The 23,916-nt window shown below is 34.1% G+C and overlaps 2 protein-coding genes across 9 annotated transcripts in view; one reads left to right on the top strand and one right to left on the bottom strand.

The window, feature by feature from the left end:
* The window catches only part of MTBP (MDM2 binding protein), a 73,798-nt gene extending 59,395 nt beyond the window's left edge, over positions 1 to 14,403 (bottom strand). For 4 of the 7 annotated variants that reach the window (XR_009053892.1, XM_057736251.1, XM_057736253.1 and 1 more), the window contains exons 1-10: positions 14,216 to 14,402; positions 13,333 to 13,413; positions 10,733 to 10,806; positions 10,488 to 10,639; positions 8,807 to 8,865; positions 7,096 to 7,240; positions 5,840 to 5,957; positions 3,849 to 3,983; positions 1,899 to 1,993; positions 1,008 to 1,080 (exon numbers count right to left, since the gene is read on the bottom strand). Coding sequence is in view for 6 of the 7 variants with exons in the window: in XM_057736251.1 (XP_057592234.1) it covers positions 1,008 to 1,080; positions 1,899 to 1,993; positions 3,849 to 3,983; positions 5,840 to 5,957; positions 7,096 to 7,240; positions 8,807 to 8,865; positions 10,488 to 10,639; positions 10,733 to 10,806; positions 13,333 to 13,413; positions 14,216 to 14,333 (1,050 nt within the window). In the remaining variant the exon portion in view is untranslated. Of the gene's footprint in view, positions 1 to 1,007; positions 1,081 to 1,898; positions 1,994 to 3,848; positions 3,984 to 5,839; positions 5,958 to 7,095; positions 7,241 to 8,806; positions 8,866 to 10,487; positions 10,640 to 10,732; positions 10,807 to 13,332; positions 13,414 to 14,215 lie in introns of all 7 variants that reach the window. The other 3 variants (XM_057736257.1, XM_057736254.1, XM_057736256.1) reach the window with 3 other exon arrangements.
* A 199-nt stretch (positions 14,404 to 14,602) lies between these two features.
* The window catches only part of MRPL13 (mitochondrial ribosomal protein L13), a 38,744-nt gene continuing 29,430 nt past the window's right edge, over positions 14,603 to 23,916 (top strand). The window contains exons 1-3 of one of the 2 annotated variants that reach the window (XM_057736258.1): positions 14,603 to 14,735; positions 17,790 to 17,913; positions 23,458 to 23,551. In XM_057736258.1, the coding sequence (XP_057592241.1) occupies positions 14,616 to 14,735; positions 17,790 to 17,913; positions 23,458 to 23,551 (338 nt within the window). In that variant the 5' untranslated portion in view covers positions 14,603 to 14,615. The other variant, XM_057736259.1, reaches the window with a different exon arrangement.

Below are 23,916 nucleotides of genomic sequence, written 5' to 3'. Positions count from 1 at the left end.
AATCATATTATTATTATTTTTCATTAATTAATTTATTTATTGGCTGCATTAGGTCTTCGTTGCTGCACGCATTAGGTCTTTCTCTAGCTGCAGCTAGCGAGGGCTAGTCTTCTCATTGTGCAGGCTTCTTATTGCAGTGGCTCCTCTTCTTATGGAGCACAGGCTCTATAGGTGCGTGGGCTTCAGTAGCTACAGCATGTGGGCTCAATAGTTGTAATTCACGGGCTCTAGAGTGCAGGCTCAGTAGTTGTGGCGCACGGGGTTAGTTGCTCTGTGGCATGTGGGATCTTCCCCGACCAGGGCTCGAACCCGTGTCCCCTGCATTGGCAGGCAGATTCTTAATCACTGTGCCCAGGGAAGTCCTGGGAAACCATATTATAACAATCATTTTTCTCCTGCAGGACAATCTGATAATAGAGTACTTGTTAAAATAATAAGAAAATGTTGTGTAAATATTGCCAATGAACATTCTGTGCATTAAAAATTGTTTTCATAGAAACATGGTAGTTGAACAAATAACCAGAAAGAAAATGTTTTTTCCTATTAAAAACTGTACTTGACTTTAGATGATTCCACTTAAAATTCTTTATGTTGTAGTCAAAAAATTTTTTAAATATACCAATTCTATCATGTGTTATATATACAGAAACTAATGAAACAGCTAAAAATCTTCTAAACATCACCAAAATTAAAAAAGAAAACCTGAAAACTTACAAATGATAATTCAGTGACGCTTTAGACATTTTTTCCTCACCTCCACCTACCCATCCCACCATGAAAAAGATAATGCAGGTATATAACTATCTTGCCACAGAACTGAAATCAGATGTGAAAGGAGCAGATTAAAAATAACCTAATGAATAGAGCTAATAAAAATAAATAAAAGTAAAACCATTTAAATGAGAAAAAAATAACCTAATGTATTCTAAAATTTTAAATAATCTTAAGTAACATTTAAGCAAATGTTAAGTTTAAAACAAAAACACCAAAGAAAACACCTTCTATACCTTGCCACACAGGGAAGAAATCTGCTCCAAAAGCAACTTGGAATTCTGTTTCATATTGTTTTTTGTCAATCCTCTGTACTAAGGAGTTAAAGAAATGATGGAATATGGTAACCGTCAAATAATTCTACTCCCTAAAATAAGTTTGCCTCTCCAATTCGCAAGGTGCTTAAATTCATTTATCAAAAACTTAACTGTAGGAACTCACAATTACTCCTGTCCTTAAGGACAATTATTTTTCTGATTCTGAAAATACACCAACAAAGAGTAATACAATAGATGGCATTATTCTAAACTGTCAGAACCAGAGATTTGTAAAAACTGGAGCTTCTAAATAAAAATTCAAGAACACTGTACTATTGTTTCATTTCTGGCCAATGACAAATAATTTTTATATAAAATATTGTTTTTAGGTATATTCCTAAAACTTCTTAGATGCATTTTCTTAAAAAAAGAGTCTAAAATATGTTGAATATTTGCAGGTATATGTGATAGCATTCATATTTACTTAAGTATTGAAAAAGATACAGCAGATTGGTGCTTATATTTATCCTGCCAATGGCAAGAGAAACATTTGAACATTCTAATAACATACAAATTATTTTGTTTTTCTTCACAGATTCCTAACATTTCTCCCTCTTCCTTACCCCATAAGTAACAATTTCAGGAAGTCTTCTGCCTATTCTAGAGGCATAAATATAGCACCTAATGGAGGATTCATTTTTGCAAGTTGTAGAACTTCTCTTAAAACAATGGCAATGAAAAGTATACTGATATAAAAAACAACAACAAAAGTATGGTCAAATACTTAAATGTGGTGGTACCAGGAAACACGCTACTTGACACAGAAAATGTGATCTATCAATATAATGAATAAGTAAATGAAAAGGATACAATTCAAATTCAATGTCTGACATATAGCAGGAAGGTAGATCTGACAATTTTATCATCTGCACAAATTCTAAAGCAGGGCCGTAATAATGAAAAACCTAGAAAAGAAATTAAAATTATATAAATACTATAAATACTTTAAATACTGCAAATACTATGAATAAAATGAAAGTGAGCAAATTAGTGATCAGCGTTTAAATCTTTAAAATGGGTCTTAAAAAGCAGGTATTCACACATTATGCAAGCCAAACACTTAATCCTCTATTGCAGACAAGAATTTCTTCCATATCAGTTCTACCTTTCAGAGTGGAGAGATAAACATGGAGATTTCTTAGTAACAGGAAAGAGTTTTAACAGGAAGAAAATAAGTTTAGAAAGAGGCAAGCAACAGAGGACAAGAGTTCTCAACTTTTCCTGTTTATCTCTAGCAAGACAGACAGATAAGCCAGGAGGCTAGGATGCTGAAGAGGGTCTGCAAGACTGAGAAAGAGAAAGAAAAGACACTCCAGGATGAACTCTGACTGGTATGCTGAGATTAAAAAAAAAAAAATCCTTGAAGGAAATACTGAAGTAATTAAAGACAGAATTAGTGAAGCCAAGACTGTTAATCAACAAAGAAAGCTCCATTCAGAGAAATAAAATTCACTATTTCTTTGGTTAGAGTCTACAACTGAACTAAGAGTGAGCTAGTGAAGAAGGTATTTCAAGAGCTAGGGCTAGCATTCTTCACAAGAAGGACAAAGAAAAGCAAACACATCTTCGAACAACACAAAGTTTTAAATTTGCAGAAAGCTGAGTAATTTCACCGTATATGATTGTGTGTATGAATGTGTGTATATATACACATAAGTACACAACACATATAGTGTATATTTATGTATGTGTGGGTACGTATATCTGCATGTGTGTGCGTATACAGAGACACAGAGAGACTTACACTAATTAAAGAAGTTGAAACCTAAATCTCTCTTCAATAGCAGCAAAAATCAGATACATTATTTGCTTGAATGGTGTACTACCAAAGAAGAAAAGTTGATGTCATCAATCTTATGATTATAATCTTTAGAAAAGAATTTAATGTTCCTGTGAAAGATGGTCATGGTAAGTTCCTTAAAGTAAGCGATTCTGAACAACTATTAGGAAATGTGTCAACATCAGAAATATGCTTTTTGTACCACTCTTTGATCAGAAAATATTACCCATCAATCTGGCATCCTTGTAACTTCATGACCACTATGTTTTTTGCACATTCTTGAAATGCATCTTTCAAAGTGAATTTCTGAAGTGCTTCTATATAAATATGTCTTCTTATCTTACTTTTCCAATGTAAAAAAAAAGCCAACTAAACCCCTTTTAATTATTATACTTTATAATTACTTGCATTTTAAGAATAAATCTATGGAGACATGGGACCAGAGTTAATACCTCAAACTGTAAATGAAGCAAATGTCAGATACTATGTCAGATGCTAACCTCTTACTTCATTTAACCCTCACAACTCTGTAAGATAAGTGTTTATTACTGTCTCCATTTCATAAATGAGTTAATCAACCTACCCAAGGTGACAACACCTCATAGGTGACAACCTCAGGTTTCAAACCCAGATCTACCTAACATCAAAGCCTGTTCTCTTTCCACTATATCATACTCTCCTCAAACTGAGTCTTAGAAAGGTCACATAGTTAAGTTCAAACCAAAAGTGGTTTCAGGCCTATACCAATCTAAAGTTAGGATCATTCCATTTTAAAAACTATCTAAAATAATGACAGTTTCACCAATATTCATTGCTGATAACACAGTATAATTCAAGCACTTAATTATAATTATAATAAAAGTTATGCAAGTGAGTACACTTAAGCACATATATTAGCAATGTTAATTGAAGATTCAAACACATCTTATAAAAATAAAATATTCATGAATGGGTGATTGCAAAAACAATTAATGGATTACCTTTGGCAAAATACTCTTATCCTTTGATGGTATTATCTTTTTGTCAAGAAAGCAATTTTTTAAATTAGATGTACTAAAATTCTTGGGTGTGACTCCCTTTAAACAAAATTCAGGAAAACTAATTTCACATCCAAACTGAAAAGAAAAGATGAGAACATAGTCACAGGCATCACGAATTAAGTTACAAAGATTAATACAACTTACTGCAATGTAAAAGTTGAGAGGAAAACCATAGGTAAACTTATTTTTGATCCTCGGTTCAAAATGCAGTTCTTCCATTTATGGACACATCATTCGTATTCCAACTTACACATGAATTTTTCAGAGAAAGCTCTCCTTGGCCTTTCACTAGCCTGCAAGAGTACACTAGGCCCATTCTCTACAACCACAGAACCAAGCAACCTCCTTTACATATACTTCCTTCAGTATCTGCTTCCTGCTAGTCTGTATGTTCTGCAAAAATAGAACTTGCTTGTCTCATTCACCACTAGATCCTTAGGACAGTGCCTCACACATAGTTTGCTTTCAATGTAAGTTGTTGATAAAAAGACCAATTCCTGCAGAAGTAGGAATAATAGTAATGGTACCAATAATGATAGCTAACACTTACTGAATGGTTACTTTGTGCTGTAAATAACTTAAACCTCATAAAAATCTATGAGATAGGAACTGCTATTACACCTATCTTACAGATGAAGATAACTGGGGCACCAAGAGGCTAAATATTACTTACCATTTCACACAACACTAGCAAAAATAGAGTTAGGATTTGAATGCAAGCAATCTAACTCTAGAATCTATGTCCTTAATCACTATAATGCACCTAGGCTAAAAGCTATTCTCCACCAAAAAAAGTGATTTCAAGTTTTAAATGCAGCCTGGGAAGATATGGACATTTAATTTCTTACCCATAAAAGAATAAAAGAATCACAGAATCCTGCCATTATCTGTTTGTGGACAGGCAGTTTCAAAAAATGTATACAATAGTAATTCTCCCAGCTAATAGTATCCTGCATTCTTCTAGTAGGCTAGATGGTTTGTTTACACTAAAACTACTTGCAAAGATTTATCTGCACATTTAACTTTCTTGAGATGAAGAAGAGCTAGCATGCAAATCAATGAGAAGGGCCCAGCCAACGTTAATTCCTGTTGCCTTATTAGAAGTTTTATTAAACTATAATTAAGGCTGAATTGAAGGGGGAAAAAAAGTCTAGTAGTTAGTACCATAAATCTCTATAGAAACACATGGTTCTATTCATGCTCCCATACTGAACAAACATTAAGCAACTTTGTTTTAGTTTTGCCTACAGATAGAAACACATAAAATACCAGGAACACTTATTTCAACATGGACACAACTTATAAAAACCACCAAACATATTCACTCACAGTAAGAGATCCCAAAATAGAATCGGAGCCTCATAGAAATCTAAGATTAGAGGGGTTCCACTAATCTAATATTCTCATCTTATAGTTGAGAAATCTGGGGTCTAGTAAGGTTAAAAAAAATTGTTCAGAATCAACTGGTTAGCAGAAAGCAGCAATCACTTAAGGTGGTATCATTGGTAAGAAAATACGTTCTATGTAGTTTTCCAGTAGTTTATACACACAATGAAATAAAGCAGCTTGGATAAACATGAACTTAACTAATATTAAATTCTGTTTTAAAAGAATGTTACATTTAAGAACTGCAGGGCCCAGAACAATCAGTCACTATTTAAATTTAAATTAATTAAAATAAAAGAAAGTAAAAAATTCAGTTCCGTGTTTGAAGTAGTCAAATATAAAGTGCTAGGAGCAACATGAAGCCAGTGGGCTCTTGTATAAGGATAAATTTAGAACATTTCTATTCATCAAGAAAGTTCTATTTAGATAGTGCTTTTCTAAAATATCTCTATATGGTACATTTTCATTAGGATTCACTTAAACTATCTGTGTTGTAAATAAAGTCGAAAGGTCTGCTTTGCAAACTATAACAGAAATCTACTTACCTTCCTTTCCCATATCTGAATCTTTCCCCTCCATAACTCCTTTGAATCAATAGCATTTCTGAGATCTTCTAAAGATACAATATTAGCAGAAAGGTATTCTGCAATTTTCTGACAACTTCTGTAAATAAAAGTTTATGATAATTAAATACAGGGTTTTAAATTTGACTTAGATCTAATGGTTATAGTTAACTACAAGCCAGACAGGCAAAAATGCAAAGTTTATATTGCTGCTTTTATCTACTAATATTACAAAACATTCATTAAGTCAGTCTCTGAAGAAGTTGCTATCATTAAGTCAGTCTCTGAAGAAGTTGCTATCATTTAATCTCAACATCGCCAAGAATTATGAGTAATTACCCTTAATACTACAGATGAATAGATTTTCCTACTATTGTTTATTGGCTTTAACATGTCAGATATACATGTATGTACACACGTATACACAGATGGGATGAACTGAATTCTTATCTTCAAAAGGAGAACTGCTCTCCTAAATTGTTCCCACATAGTTTTGCATGGAGTTCCATAATAGCATTTATCACAAACTATCGTGACTATTTGAATTCCTGTTCCTCCCTGTATTTCAGTAAAAAAGATCAAATCTCACTTTCTTAACTTAGTATATATTGCTGTGCTTGGCATACAGTGCAAAATAAACAGTTGCTGAATGAAGAAAATCAAGAAGTTAACAAATCCAATACTTACTTAAGGATCAAAACTGTAACATACAGTTGATCTTTACTAAAAGGTCATAAAACACAATGGTATATTTGAGGGTGAGTCAAAAATCACCTGCACTCTGGCTGTAGAATTTACTGAAGTTTTAATATAACCAGAGTGCGGATAATTTTTGACTCACCCTCGTATTTATTTCTACATTGCACATAAAACGAAAAACAGATATGACATTATAAATCTGGTGCAGCCACGTATCCATGGCAGTTATCGTGGCGCTCACTGGACAATACAAACGTATTTAAAAATACACAATGCGTTTGGAGAATTAATACTCAATAACGGCTATAAAACAGCATCAAAAACAGCTACTAAAAACTTAAAACTTCTCAGAAATATAAAGTATGAAATAAGAAAAATCCAGGTTCTTCTCAATAGATAAACCTTTAATCACAGTATGACATAAAACTATCCTGTCATATTTAAAAAATCTTCAAATGCTGGGTCTATTAAAAACAGGATAGCAAGTTAATTGTAAAAACCGACCACACAGATAGTCAAATATGAACAAAGAAGCTTACGTTTCACAGTGATTTCCTGCTATAGTAATTTTTGCTGAATACCATTCCTTCAAATGTTTTAATGCTCCTACAGCAGGCAAGCAGTCTTTCAATTTAGGAGGATCTTTATCTGAAGGCAACAGTATTACATCTATCATTGCTCTTCCTAGAAAGATATAAAGGCATTTTTGTAATTTTTTTTAATTTTTATTTTATATTGGAGCATAGTTGATTAACTGTAATGTTTTAAAGATGTTAGATCTGAAACGTCTCAAAACAGTACCCTGAACAATTGAGTTTTATGCTTATTTAGAAGATGAAGGAGGATTTTAACTTTAATTTCTGAAATTCTTCAAAACAATACACATCTTTAGGAGTTCAAAATTTTTAAATGTTCATCATTTGATTTAAAGCCATGTGATCTTGAAATAGCTAGCATACGCCAGAAAAATAATGAACTATATCATAATTACTCGCCAATTATGTGGTTAATTATACATTGCTCTTGAGATCATCAATGCTATTGTACTGAACAAAGGGAAAAAAAACTGTGAGATTCATTATGTTCTCCTATACTTAATTTTGTTATACAAAAGGGAATGAATTAGTATAAAACTGTAACATTTAAATAAATTATTTATCTTTTTTAAAGAACAATAAAACACTCAGAAAACTCAATTATACTGACAACATCACTGGTTCCTGAGAAAAGGTTAACTTCATGAAACTTTAAATTTTAAAAAATGATAAATTTTACTGAAGGACCAAAAAAATCAAAATGAAACAGACACCAAATAAAAGTCTCATGACGAAAGTATTCCAATTTGCCAAAATAGCAACTGTACATTCCATATTTTGAACTTTGTATAAAAATCTGATGTTTATTTATCAATGTATTCAGTTATTTTCCATATAGAATCTTATACTAAAATATAATCTTGAGTATAAGGTTTAGACTGTGAGCTATAAAGTCCTTTATGATAATCACATATGCTTCACTCATCATTGTATACTCAGCTCCTAGTACAATACCTGACATATTATAGACACACCAAGTATCTGCCTAATAAATGACCTTCGATAACGAAAATATTCAGAAAACTCTTCAAAAGTATTTGTGGATGCCAAAGTATCCACACAAGTCTCCATGCTATTCGATTCACACAAAGAAAGATTAATTTACGACAAAATACAGTTTTAAGAATAGTATGATACAGTATTTCATAAAATATGCTTTCCATTACAGGAAAAGAAAATGGATTGTGTAAAAAAATGCTGAGTCAAGGGCTTCTTTTATGCATGACTTTCTATTTAATAATATGTATAGCGACTTCACACCATAAAAGGATGTTATCCAAATGATCTAGGTTAAAGAACTTTTTCCAGGAGTTGTTCATGGGACTGGTGTTCTACAGAACATTGTGGAAAACAACGGTATACAGTGGAAAGATTCTTCTTCAGTAATAACTGAAGAAGGAAACAGATGAGTAATTTCCTAAGTTCTAATTTTTGTCTAAGTAAAAGAAAACAATTAAGGAAATTGTAATGTCTCAGCAATGTACTTTATTATAAAGTAGTGGAGTATGTTTTTTAACAACTTCATATAAAAAATTAGTTTCCATTTTGAATTTCAAAATTAGAAGTGAGAACATGAGCATAAAGACTGAATTCATCACATTCACAGAAAATGTAAGATAAGATAAAATTATTTAAAGTAGTCATAAAATATTACCAGGAGCAGGAAGTTTGTCTGATAATTGATGCAAATTTTCTGCAGATTCTTCATATAGGCTAAAATAAAAGAGCAGGTTAAGAAAAAAAAGATATATGTATACACACACATTACATACAATCATAATAGATAATATTAATTAAATGGATCTATAAACCAGACACTATTAAATACCTAGCATTTAGCATTATCTCATTTGATCCTTATGACCATCCCATGAGGCACTACCATAATACTATTTTTATCTTCACTTTAAATAATTCACCTAAAGTCCACAGAAGTTGTCAGTGTGGGAGCTAGGATTCAATCCCTGAGTCCAAGTTCTTAGCCACACCCTCAACACAAATAAACAACATTAACAAAAAAGGGAAAAAAACCCTCCCTAAATTATATCTAGTACATTAAATATAAATCATAACTAACAGACCAAACATTTCTGAACCCTAAAAGTAAGGTATTGCTGAGTGTTTAATAAACAAGGCTGCTGCTTTTCTCTGAATGGCATGTACCAGCCCTGACAGGAAAATATGATACTCTCCTCCAATTTTTTAAAATCTATTCGTTTAATCCATATGATGAATTTTTTTCTCAAAATAGTTTATTATATAACATAAAGGTACTTAAACTCTTTATTATAAACTCGCCATTGTCTAAAAAACTTAAGGCCTCTTATGGTAAAGTATAGTTTTCAAGCTCCCTCTTGTGGAAGTAATTATTAGGTCACTTACTAGAAATAATTACTTCTACACCTGCCATCTTCTAATGGTGGTGAGAAAATGTATGGAATGGTAAGAGCCCTAAGGCTAGAAGGCATCTTAGAAATCAACTAAAAGGATCTCAACACTTTACAGATGAGAAAATAAAGCACCAGAGAAGTTAAGTAACTGGCCCAAGATCGTATAACTAAAGACCACTTTTACTAGCCTCTGTTGCAATGCCCTTTCAATGGTTCTACAATGTCTCCATTCATTAATCAGTAAAAACAAATATGATTTGAAAACAGGAAAACACAATTTTAAACTCTGCACCAAATTACAGAAATATAACATTTGAATATTAAAATAAGCAAGAGTAGTTTTAGACTGACATGACAAGGAAAAATTATGGGTCAGAGATGGTATATCACGAAGGTAAAAAAAAAATCAAAACTCACATCACCTGGATCACCTTATATATTGTACCACAATTTAAAAATCTAAAAGTGAATTCAATCATCTCTATAATCCTCAGAAACTCTATGGATTTTAAAGGTGCCTAAAATGCTGAAAATACACATAAACTAAAGAAATCATATATATCAGTCTCAAATAGCAAAATGAAAATGATACTGTGGTTTGAATGCCAGTTATTAACCTCAAATAAAATTTCTATGCAAGCTCTTGAAATATAACAGGCAGAATTTTTCTTCAACAAATGACATATTAATTAAAATATCACTTTTTACGATTCCTGCAATTATGCAACCTTCAGAAGCTAAACATTTTCAGATACAATTTTTGCATTGTAAAGAATTTTATTCAAAGGCCCACATTGCCTGTCTTCCAAAATAAAGAGTTAAAACTTTGAATTATGTAAAATTCCCTCACTATAGCTACTAACATATCAAACCTTCACCCTCACGGCTAAAATACTATCTAATGTCAAACATTTTAAAGACATTATAGAAAGCATATAAGCATACTCAGCCAAGGATAATGATTCCCTGCTATTACTATCTTCTTCCTCAAAACACTCAACAGCACTCAAACATTCTTCGATATTTGTTTGAAGAACATCTTCAATTTCATCTTTTTCTGCACCAAAATGTATTTCTTCCCAGTCAGAACTACAAAACTAATATATGAAAAGACTGCATTAAATAATGGGTTCCTAGAATTATTTATAGTAACTGACATTCATTAGTGACTATTTTCTTATTTATATTACCTGATAAAATCCACATATTGCCTGCACTGCAAAGAACCACTTCCTGGAACCAGGTATACCGCCTACTGAACAGGCTAGAAAACAAAATCATACTTATTAGAAGAAAGGCATATCACAAACAAGCAGATGTTACAGCATATGTACTTAGAGAGTTATATAATTTTAACACATATTATACAGTTCTCCCAAGTTTTATGTATATGTGTTTGTATATATACATGTATATACATATACATACATATACATATATATAAATAAAATGTGGATCTTTTAAAATCTCTGCTAATAATTCAAACAGGAGAATCTGCCTAAAGCGCAATATTATGTGCTTGCTATGAAAACTCTGCTTTAGTTCATCACAATTCAAAATCTACATTATTATATTAATCATCATTTCAAACAGTAAAATCTACTATAAAGATGTTGAAAAATACACCCACTCAATTACTGTTGAGTAATACAAAACTGTGCAAGTTATTTTAAGGAAAATGATTCCCTCCTCAAAGACCATGAAGTTTGGTTCAGCCTTGCTAACGAGAGAGGAGTTAAAGAGTAACTATAGCCTAAAGATAAAGAAGATGCTCTTCTTGGAGACTGGAATATTACACGAAGATATGAAATTAAGGGTCACCCCAGGGTGTGAGTCAGAAGAGCAATGAAGAATGTAAAGCTATGTACAGAAATTGGATTCAAAGGAGAAAGAGAAATGTGGTAACTAAGGCTGAACTCACAGAAGCCAGGAATGATGCTAAGTGCCTGTTACCAATTTCTGCCAAAATCTCAGAAGACTTTACTTCCTACTTCCTTAAGAAAATAGAAGCCATTATTTTGTAACTCCCATAACATCCCCTCAGCAAACATATTACCCTCCCTGTATTCCCACTAGAGCTTTCCTCATTCTGCCCTGTTAACATGTAAGAGGCACTACCCTTCCAATCAAGGTTATCCCTTAGACTTCTGCTGGGACTCCAGGCCGATGACTTGCCTGCATCTTCAATCTCTCCTTCTCCGTCATTTCCTTCCCATTAGCATTTAAATATGCACAAGTAGTTTTCAAATTTTTTTTTTTGAAATCACCTTTAAATTCACCTCCCTTTTTCAGTTACTACTAAATCTCTTTCTTTACTTTTGCAGGAAGATAACTTTCTGAAAGCACTATCTACACTTAACAGTCTCTATTTCCTGTTTACCTTTTCTATTCCCCTCCAAATCCAATTTAATCTGCTCTTTTGTCTCCAGCATGCCACTGAAACTACACACATCAAAGTCACCAATGACAAACACGTTTCTAAATCTAACAGTTTTTAGTCCTGCTGGTACTTAACCTCTCAACATAAGACTAAGAAAGAAATCAAAAATGACACATTTGACTACTTTCTCCTGAAAACACTTGCTTTCTGTGGAGCCTATCTTTCCCACTGCTCCTTCTCATTCCTTTAAAAACTGGTGTTCAGCTCCTTTAAATCCTGGGATTCAGTTCAAGATTTTCTGTTCTTCTCACTATCCAAAACAATCCTATCCTTTCTCATGGCTTGAACTGACATCTATATGTTGATGATTCTATAATCTGTTTCTCCAGCTCCACTCTCCTTTAGAGTTCCAGACACGTGTTCAACTTTTACAAAATATTTTCACTTTGCAATCTTACAGGCAATTAATCACATGTTCTTAATTGAACATGTTATATTCCATCAAAATCTTTCTTATAATAATAGTAGTACTGACTTAAATTATACCAACTTGAAAAATTAATGAGTACTACCAGGACTTGGCCAACAGGCTAGGGTAGCATATAGATATTAGAAATAATTTCCCAAAGGTGACAGTTGAAACCCAAGAGACAGGTTCTCTGATGAAAGGAACAGCTTGTATCGTCATAAGAACTATAAAGTTATCACAACAAGCACACGCTCCCTAGCATTTCCAGAAACTTCCTTCAGCTTTTGGATCTGTTTTGGTATCCCCTTTTTCTGAGCCTTTGACAGACACTCTCAACTAGAGGCCAGGAAAAGGAAGAAAAAAGAGGATAATTATCAAAGAAGTAAATAAGTGAATCTGTATAATGCCAATAGAAACCAAAGGAGAAAAGATTTTTACAAAATAAAGGGTGGTTTAAAAGTCAAATACTTTGAAAAAGTTAAAGCAGATAAGAATGGAGAAGAGGTTATTGAGTTTAACAATTATGAAATGCTTTAAGAGAATCAATAAGAGGTAAGGATGGAAAAAAAAAAGTTAAGGACATGGGTATAATAAGAACATTAGTAATGTATTTGCACTCAGGACAAAATCATAAATCCTCCTTATAATGCCGCATTACCCTATCTTATATGGAGCTAAAGATGGGCAAGAAAATCTCATAAAGGGAACAAAACTCAAGCTGAGACCCTAAAATAATTTTCATAACAACTTTATGACACCCAAGCATCAGGAAGAGAGGGACAGCATCTTTTCCGTTTCGTATTTCTTTCATTGCTTCCCTACCCCGGTAACTTGTACACAGTCAACAAGTGTTTCTTGGATTCCTATGTGACCAAATTAATTAAATTTATTTCCAATACAAATGCTGTGCCAGTGAAAAGAGGCCTTTATGTTGTACTTACCAGGGAAAGTACTATCGTCTGCATTAACTGAAGCACTAATGCTTCCTTTCAGGAGGTGATAAAAATTTGCTGCTCTTAAGTCTGAAAAAGAAAAAACTAACTCAGCTGGGCTCAAGAGTTACCTAATGTAGACCTATTCCAACTTCACCATCAGAGCTTCTCTACCACAATATATTGCACATAAAAGAACTACACTCTGTTCAAGTTTTGATATAATAAATTTAAAGCAAGCAGAGAAAAAAGGTAAAGCTCCCGGTTTGCACATGCCTGCCAGTTAACACAAATTCAAAATTACCGCAAAAGAATAATTTTAAACGGAGAAGAGAAATCCTGTCACGATACTTTATACACAACCACATACACTCCCTCCTCAAAATGAGGCGCCAGCAAAACAAACTAAATAAAATGCAATACAGATTCCAGACAGAAGCACCAAAAAGCAGCGCAGTCTCAAACGGTCCGAATTGTCTTAAATTTATAATTTGTTTTTTAACTTAGTTTATGTGTTGGAATGTCTCCTCCCGTTAGGATGGAAACTCTAGGAAAGTAAGATCCTTTTCCATCCTGTTCCTTTCTGTATTACCTGCATTTGGAACACAAGTGCCAGAACTACTTATTGAACGCATACATGTCGAAAGAACAGAAACTCACTTTCCAAGGCATAGAGAATTTATTCAGTTAGGAAACTTCTGAGCGCTGGAATCTTGCACCCACACTTTCGTCCCTGTTTTCCTACGAAGATCATACTTTTTTCAGGTCGATCCCAGGGAGAGTCACAGCTTCCTGGGACAACTCCATACAGGTCCCTCCCCAGCAGAACCTGATCGCAATGTTTTTCTCCTTCCTGCAAGCCGTTCCCGCTCTTTTTCGGCCCAGCGCTTACCTGGCTGCTTTTCGGTATCCTCAACGGACGAGGCCCCGGGCCCATGCTCCCCCTCCGCACCCGCCGCCGACGGGATTTTTTCTTCTTCCCAGATCACTAGGAGTAGGTACCGATCCATCTCTCAGAGCTGAGCCTCTGTTTCCAGGTCTCTGCTTCCACAACCAAACTGCCCCGCGCTGCTTATGCACTTCCGGTTCCCTTCTACTTAGATCGGCTGGAAACTGTGTGTCCTCCATCACTTTCCCGTAGCTTTTCCAGCAAGCGAGTTATTTTCGGGGGTTATTCTCTCAATAGCTAGATAATTTCCTCGCTTCATGACGAAACTGCTACGGTGGGAAGATTGGAGGAGATGCAGGAAAAGCGGAGAAGCAAACAAGTGCTGGCTTGTCTAGGATCTGTCATGCTCGGCTTGCATGAGTTTCCCGCCGGGCCCTTGATGCTGAGGGACCGGTCCTGGATCCTGGAAAAAGGACGGTCCTGCTACTGGGGAAACATGTCAAGTTTCTCTCGGGCGCCCCAGGTGAGATCGGAGTCTTGTAGCATGATGGGATTCATTACCCTAGCAGAAGGAGGTCGGATTTAGTGAAGCTGAGTCGAATGGGAAGCCGGGTCCTTGAGCCAGGAGATGCCTCGGTGAAGCACAGACGAGGGTCGCGACTCCGACCACCACTAGCTGTCGTTTTCTTGGTACTTCTACCTCCCCCTTTCAGTCAACCCTTCTCGTGTCTCTCCCCCTACCTCGGGAAGAGTATTAGGAGGGAAAGTCAGAGAGGTAATAAGATGGGTCGCATAGGGCATTGTAGACTATTTTAAGAGTTTGATTTACTGAGCAAAACAAGGGGAGTGACAGGATCTCGCTTAAGTGTTGAAAGGAGCACTCCGACTGCTGAGTCGAGAATAGACTGTTTAGAGATGGGGATTGGTGGAGGATAGACGCAAAGAATCTGTTTGGAGGCTATTGAAATAATCCAGGCTAGACATGATGGTGGCACAAACCGGGCTTAGTAACTGTGTGGTATTGAAAAGTGGTCACGTTCCGTTTGGAGGTGGAGCCAATAGGATTTCCTGAAGGATTGTATGTGGGCCGACAGCAAAAGAAAAAACAAGGGTTATTCCAAGTTTTTTGTTTCAACAACCGGAAGGATGTTCTATGGACTGAGATAGGGAAGGGTGAGATAGAAGCAGGTTTCAGGAGGAAGAGCAGGAGTTCGGCTTTGGATATGTTGGTCTAAGATGCCTCTTAGCCTAGTTCTGCTCCAAGTGTGATTCCTTCCTTGCACTGTTTGCTACCTATCCCAGATGAGGTAATTACAGGAAGTAAATTAAACATTAACAAATTGTAGCAATTTGACATTGTGGCAGCATTTTAATTGTTTTATCATTTTTTTTCTATCAAAGTATTGGTCTGCAATGGATTGGGGGAAAACTAGTCTTCTGTTACATATGGTTTAAGAAGCACTGTAGTGTTATACGCCAGGTGGGCAATTGAAAACAAGTGTAGAGTTCAGGAAAGAGGTCCAGGCTGGAGATGTAAATTAGGGAATAATAAGCATACAAATGGCATTTGAGTTATGGGTCCGGAATGAAGTCTTTGAGGAAATGAGTAAAGAGGAGGGAGGAGGACCAAGAACAGTTCTGGAACATTTCAACATTTTAGAGGCAAGAGAAAGGGGGAACCAGCATAATAGCAAAACAAAACAAAACAATACAATAGAGGGTGGTGTCCTGGAAATCAAGTGAAGGAAGAACACTCAGGAGAGGGGAGTGATCAACTGTGTCAAAGACTTAGAATTGATCAGTGGATTTAGTAACGTGAAGGTCATGGTAACATTGGCAGGCAATAGTGTGCTGGTGGTGGTGTGGGAAGACAAAAGCCAGGGTGGAATAGGTTGAAGAGGGAATGAGGAGAGACAGATTAAGAGTAAAGACTACTCTTTGCAAGAGTTTGCTACAAAGAAATAGAAAGAAATGAGGCAATCGCTGGTAGAGAAGGGAGGTCAGGAGTTGCTTTTTTTTTTTTTTTTTAACTTCATTGTGGATAATTTCAATCATATGTAAAAGTAGATGTCACCCAATTTCGAAAAACTCACAGCCAATATCATTTAATCTTTACCCCCCATTCATTTCTTTCTCTTACTTATGAATTTGAGGTAAATCTCAGACTTATTTTATCAGTAAATATTTCAATATGTTCTTTACAAATTAAGGATTTTTTAAAAAATCCCATTACCATTTATCAAAGCTAAATGAAAATTTAACAGCAATCCCTTAATATCACCAAATATCCAGTATGTGTTCAAATTTCTAATTTTCTCACACATATATTATTTATATTATATAAATACCTAATATTTTTTATGGTTTCTTCCTTTGGATTAGGATCCAAAGTAGCAATAAGTTGCTATGTCTCTTAATAATAGGTTCATTTTCCTGTCTTTTTTTCTTACAATTTATGGAAGAAATAAGATTGTCCTGTAGACAATTGAATTGAATTTTTTTTTCATAAGCTGAGAGAGGCGTGGGCTGGAAGCTCTTTATTTGCAAAGGACATGATCATCTTTGTAAAAAATGGAATTTACAAAAAAGTTACTAGAACTGATAAATGAGTTCAGCAAGGTTGCAGGATACAAGACCAAAATACAAAAATGCAGTATATTTCTATATACTAGCAACAATCAGAAATTTAAATTAAATTACAATACCATTTACAGTGGCATCAAAATATATGAAATAAACTTGACAAAAGAGGTTAAAAGGGGAGTGGGGTAGAGACTAGAAAAATGAGAACAGGAAAACAGCAGATTGGTAAGCAGTTTTATAGGCTGATTTGAGACTTGTGATAATTAAATTTAAAATAAAACCAGTTAACCTAGTTGTACTTTTTCCAGCATCGTTTGGCTGCTTGTATATATCCATAAAGAAATCATCTGATAAAGATCTTTCTGGCCTGTAATTTTCTTGGAGTTTGAAGGCAGTTATGGACAACTACAAAGACAATGGTCTAGTCCTGAAGCAGTCTAAGATGTCTGTTTAAGGCAGTTTTTTAAAATTATTCGACATCATCCATCTATACTTTTCCAGCTACATTCTGCTATTTAACTCTCCCATGGAATCAAACTCCTGAATAGCCTTCAGTTCCTAACTGGCCACTCATCTTTCAAAGTAATATATCTTCTAACCTCAAAATATTTTTGAAGACTTTCATAAACAGCTTCTACTTTCATGAGACTTTCTCATTAACCCTCCAGATTCTATTCTGTGCGGTATGAAAAATATAAATCATAATATCAAAGGAAATAATATCTTTGGAATGTTTTTAATAGTGTATGACCCATATTGCTAATAGAAAAGCAGGCAGAAAAGATTACTGTGTTAATCTTTGCAGAATAATGAGAAAAGATCCCCCTTTTCCAGAAATAGAAATAACAAAACAAAAAAATTATTTAGTGATAGGATCCTTTTTCATAATAATTATTGACATTAGCTGTAGATTATGTGTGATAGTATATAATAGCAAACTCAATTGTTTCCATTTAATTAGAATTTTCTTTGTTTCTTCTTCTGTCTTTTCAAGCAATGGGCCACTTTCGCTCGAGTTTGGTATCTCTTAGATGGGAAAATGCAGCCCCCTGGCAAACTTGCTGCCCTGGCATCAGTTAAACTTCAAGGATTGCATAAACCTGTGTACCATCAACTGAGTGAGTAGCATTTTAGACCTGTTAATTAGTAATCACAGTTTTCATGTCAAGATAGAAATTTGAAGATATTTGACTGGGCTGCTATAAGGATCTCTTTTTTTTTTTCCTGAGGATCCCTCATTCCATTCTCACTAAAAACCTGTTGGGGCACTAAAATGAATTTGGCTTCTCCATAGGAAAACCATATAACCATTTTGCCTAAGACAATCCCATTTTATGCCATTGCCCCAGCAAAATGATCAGTAGCCCCTCCTTTCACTCTCATAATATCCTGATTTGGACTTTAAATTAAATGTTCACTCTTATGTATGTTTCTTCATGTGGCAATATGCATTTCAAGAGAGTTTTTGAAAATGAACAAATAAGCTTGTCCTCTCTTCTAAAAAACACTTTTCTCCAGAAAGATACATAGAGCTAGCTAGTCATGGAAAGTTACTTTTCACTGTTTTGAATTAATAGATTTGCTTTTGTATATCCTTTTCCCAAAACAAAACAAAACAGTTGCTTTCATACTAAAAGCCTTCCGCTTATCGTAGGTAGTTTTGATTGACTTCACTCTCCTAGGCGCTTCCTGTCCACACTGAAAGATTCGAGTATTAGTTTTTACTCTTCATCTTGCTTGATGTGTCAACAACATATTTTGCAACTGATCATAGTTTTAACTTTAGTTTGAAACATGAAATATACAAAGATATATATAGATGGATAGAGATGTATTCATCTATCTATATATAAATATAGATAATATTTTAAAGAAAATTAATAATAATGGTGATGAAATGAATACCCATACACTCAGCATTTGGGTTGTTTTCCTACTTTTTGCCATTACAAACAACATTGCTATCAGTATTCTTGTACCTTTTTCCCGGAGCATATGTGGAAGAGTTTCCCTGAGATCTGTCTGTAGGACAGGAATTGCTGAGTTCAAAAGTACATGGCGGGCGACTTCCCTGGTGGCGCAGTGGTTGAGAATCTGTCTGCCAATGCAGGAGACAGAGGTTTGATCCCTGATCTGGGGAGATCCCACGTGCCACAGAGCAACTAAGCCTGTGTGTCACAACTACTGAGCCCACGCTCCACAACTACTGACGCCCATGCACCTAGAGCCCATGCTCTGCAACAAGAGAAGCCACCATAATGAGGAGCCTATGCACCATAAGGAAGAGTAGCCCCCGCTCAACACAGCCAAAAATAAATAAATAAAAGAATTTTTTTTAAAAAGTACATGGGAACCTAGTTAGTCTTTATATGCAGGTGTTTTCATTATTCCTCATCTCAGTAGCATTGATATTGTCATTGTTTTTCATTTTGACTGCTCTGGTAGATGGGAAATGCTCTCTTTGTGGTTTTAATTTGCATTTTCCCAATTATACATGGAGCTGAGTATCTTTTCATTTGTTTATTGACCTTCTAGAATTTCCTGTTCTGTGAAATGTCTGTGCGTTTCTTTTTCCCATTTTTCCATTGGGTTGTTTGTCCTTTACTTTTTTCTAAATTTTGTTATAAAAATTTTCACATTTTCAGAGAAGTTCAAAGAATAGTACAGTGAATTTCTCTAAACATCCACCTAGATTATCCAATTATTAATATTTTACTGTATTTTTTTACTCAATCATTTGAAAATAAATTACAGATGTCATTATACCTCCCCCTAAATACTTCAGCGTATGTTGCCTAAGAATAAAAATATTCTCATATGTAACCCAAATGCCATTATCACACCCAAATGTTAACTTTTATAGCCCTTCCTGTATGTAGGGCCATCATTTGCAATATTATTTTCTGGGAAATTGTATGTCAGCTTTCAAATAAACATGTTTACAGTGATTATGAGCACATGAAACATACTTAATAAATGCTGATTAAACCAGTAAATGTTAGAAAAAAACTTAAAACAACATTTGTAATTGAAAATTGCTTGCAGTTTAAGTTTTGACATTATGGATGTGAAAAGTCCAAAGTTTTGCTGATATAAACCAAATATTAAATATAGTGAAACAAAAATGCAATTCAGTCTTTAAAAAGTAAATCTCTGATTTCATAGAAAAGCTATTCTCCATTACCAAAAAAGGATGGCCTGACAGGAGCCACAAAAGCTGTTCTGCTGGTCTAGCAGAATATTTATTCATCAGTATTTAAGGAATACTTTTGCAGTAATGACCTGCTTGTAAGGAAACAGAACTTTGGTGGACAGATAAGTGCTATACTTTAAGAAGAATTAGGTGGCTACTACTGATTCCACCTTCTCCCAAATTTTGTGAAAGGTAGGAATTCTTCTCCTAATTCTGTGTGATTTGCATCTTGACCCAGACCACAGTTTCCATAAAAAAAAAAACCTTATAAATGAAAAGTTGGTTTGCCACAACATCTCACAAAGTCCATTGGACTTGTAAATATGTTCAGATACATAAAGTATACAATATTTGAACAACTTTATAGGTATTCCCGTCTCCTTCTAGTTAGAGCTGCTATCCTGAACTGGGGACTTGGGAGCTTTTTGAACATGTTTATTTTTCACTGATAAATGAAAAGGAAGGGCACTTGGTGACTTCTGGATTATGACTTACTCTTCATGAGGACTCCATTCTTTTCACTGCGCACAAATTAATAAATTGAGGAGAACTATGTGAGCATTAAAAGAAGCAGAGGAAAACTTTCTTTAGCATGATCTAAAGTTAATAGATCATCTTAAAATACTTCTGGTACACATGGAATGAAATCAAATAAAAGTTTCACACAGTTCTTAAAGGTTAATGTTATGAATGTTAGCACACCAAACAGTTCTAACAGTTTAACTAATCTAATCTCTAGTATTCTGCCTTGCATTATTTATTTAAATCTTTTCAGGATTTGTTAGGAAAAAAAGTATAGGATGCTCTTATTAAAGTTACCCAGCTAACATATTTTTCTCTCTTACTATTCAATTGTGTCGATCTATTTCAAATGTTAACTATGTGTCATTTAAATTTAACAACCTTAATCACACATTTATTCTTTAACACACTTCTAGAATGTTGTGCAAAGCACTGAAGATTTCTGCTCCAGGTTATATCTAGAATACTTAACCTCTTTTAGAAGTGAATATTTACATATTATCAATAAATTTGAACAACACACCTTGTTCCTATCACAGTGTCTTTACACTCAGTAGATTTTGTGGTAACTTACATGATCATCTGTCACATTGGCTATGCAGAAGTTCAGGGATGCTAAAAAAAAAAGTTGAAGGAGGCATTTGGACATTTGTCCTTCAAGGCTGGAAACAAACATAAAGGCTAACGTCAAACTTCGTTGTTTATCACTAAATTGGAATAGCTATTTTTCAAACATTTCTCAAACCAAATCTTGTAAGGGGACCCAATATGCAAAAGCATTGCTGCACTGGATGAAGGAGAAGACCGTGGATCTGTGATGAGACCTTAGATTCCCCGAAATAAACCTTTCACTTTTCCCTTTGATTGAATTAGTTTGAATTTTATTTGGCCACTTAATTTAGCACATAATATTACACAAGAAATCAAATAAAGTCAGAAATCTAAGATGATAAATTTTTATAAGTAAACAATTCCTATTTCTAAAAACTGCTCACTAAACTTAAATTTTTTAAAAAAAGTTAAGTTTGAAAGATATTAACTTCTTTTCCATCATCTCTTGATCAGGCAGTAGAGTTCCAATTTATATGTATTTGGTGCATATTGTAAAATATAAAATGTTTTAATTAAAACTTTAAAATGAAATATATCTATTTATTTGGATGAACAAAAATTTAGATAGAAATGATTGTACTATATCCAGGATTTCAGGCTTTAATCATAATATTGGCTTTTGTTTTAATATTAATGCAGTTAAAAAAGATTTAATTGCTGGTAGGTTTTATTTAGAGGCAGTGGAGAAGTGCTTCTAAGAATTATTAATACAGTAGAGATTTGGCATAAGTTATTAAGGGAGAATAATTTTTCCCACATCAGATTTTCATACCTTAGAGCTGAAAGAACACAGTCTTCACCTGATCTATGGTATTTTTTCTAATGTCCCTTGAAAGATCCTTTTTGAAGTAAAAATGTGTTTTGAATGGTGCAAAATACTTTTTGCATATTTAAAGCTTAAACAACATTTAAAAAATAAATTCAGTTTTATTAGAAAGTTAAAGATTCCATTTTTCCTCCAAATAGGTGTCACAGAAAGAGCCTGAACAGGGTGCTAAATGTCTTGGTGTGTGAGCTTTGACACTTAATCTTAACAAGCCTTAGCTACTTCAACTGTAAACGTCTGGTTGAAAGCTAACGTAATTTTGGCATTATTTGGGACTAAATAGGTATCTTCTCATCCTCCTTATTTGTTCTTCAGGTTCATTTGCCCAACTGCCTTAGTTAGCCCACCATGGTCACTCTTGGGAACTTTAGTCACTTAATTTGCCAAACAATCAAACTTTCCTTTTCAACCAGCTAACAACAAGCTTCCCAGATCTTCCCTTCACACCCCTGGATTCCCTTACACTGTAATGAAGAAAACTCACCTGCTTTATCCTCTTTCCTTTACCCTTGTCTTGTATAAACTATGGACTTCTCACTGAAAATTCTGTCATTCAAATTCAAGTTCTGCATGGAATCTTATAATGTAATCTTTAGTTTTGAGATACTGTACTTATGTATACTTATTTTTCAGTGGCGATTTTTTTCAAATAAATAAGCTTCATGAAGCTTTTGAAGTTTGTTTCTCTATTAGTAGACTAGGCACTTAATAAATGTTTCTGACTACTTGATTTTGTCATGTATACAGTGACCCGTTAAAACTTACATGTTGACTTTTTAGGGTTTTCTTTTTTTCAGATGAACAGACAGGCTTACGGGTACTTTTCACTGGAAAATTAATCTAAAACATATATTTTGATTTTCAGATCATCTGTTGCATCAAGTGTATGTGTGCTCATAGTTGAGAGTAGCAGTTTAAATTTAACTAGTTAAATGTGATTGGAAGAAACCTTGGGTTAGGAGTTAAGCATAGGATCATAGTGTTCTATTCTCTGAATTTGAAAAGAGTAATCAATTGTGGTGTTTTACATTTGTTTCCAATTTACCTATTGGTAAAACATACCTTTTTTCATCTATATGTATATTGTTTTCATTTTCTCTTTTATTTTTAAGGGAAAATTTGTATGAGATATTTAAAAGTGGTAAAGTGTAATTATTAACAGTACATTTTAATGAAGTGTAATTATTAATGGGCAGAGAAAATAGGAGTAACAGTAGTTTGCCTTTAAAAGACGTATTGTTGTTTTTGGCATCTTTATTAAATTCGCTTTTACCTTCCAGTGTTGAGATTTTCCAAATGTTGAGCCAATTCTTTCTATACTTAGATGTTATGTAAAAGAGACACATAAATCTGTGCAAGGATTTTGATGTTGCACTGTTGACTTGCTGTATATTTTTTGATGTGTTTTTTGGACTTTGATAAGCTTTATAAATAACCAAGCTCACTTTTTCTTAAAGTCAAGCTTTTTCATATAAAATCTTTTTCTTTCTTTGTTCCTTTTAAATCTAGGTGACTGTGGAGATCATGTTGTCATAATGAACACAAGGCACATTGCATTTTCTGGAAACAAATGGGAACAAAAAGTATACTCCTCACATACTGGGTAAGATAATCCTTTTGTCAGGGAAGATGGGCAGCTGAAATATATTACTTTAAGAATATTATTGACTTTATTTAAAAGAAAAAGTTTTTTTTCAAAATTTAAGAAAATACCAATTTTGTTCATGCCATGTGTATAATTTACTCAGTCAAAAAACCACAGAACTATACTAAATACTCCTGATTACCTGAGAGTATTTGTTTTTCCTGGAAGCTTTTCATATAACATCTCTGATCTAAATTTTTCTCATTTTTTAGTCAGTCTTCTCACTTCTCTCATTCTGCTTCCTATAATTCATCTTACTGCTGTTTCCAGAACCATCTTGAACTTCTAAAAGTACAGGAGATGCTGAAAGAATGATGAGTGAA

This window comes from Hippopotamus amphibius, chromosome 5, assembly GCF_030028045.1.
Source record: "Hippopotamus amphibius kiboko isolate mHipAmp2 chromosome 5, mHipAmp2.hap2, whole genome shotgun sequence".
NCBI lineage: Eukaryota > Metazoa > Chordata > Mammalia > Artiodactyla > Hippopotamidae > Hippopotamus > Hippopotamus amphibius.
The sequence above is the reverse complement of the archived record's forward strand: the minus strand, read 5'-3'. Positions and strand labels throughout refer to the sequence as shown.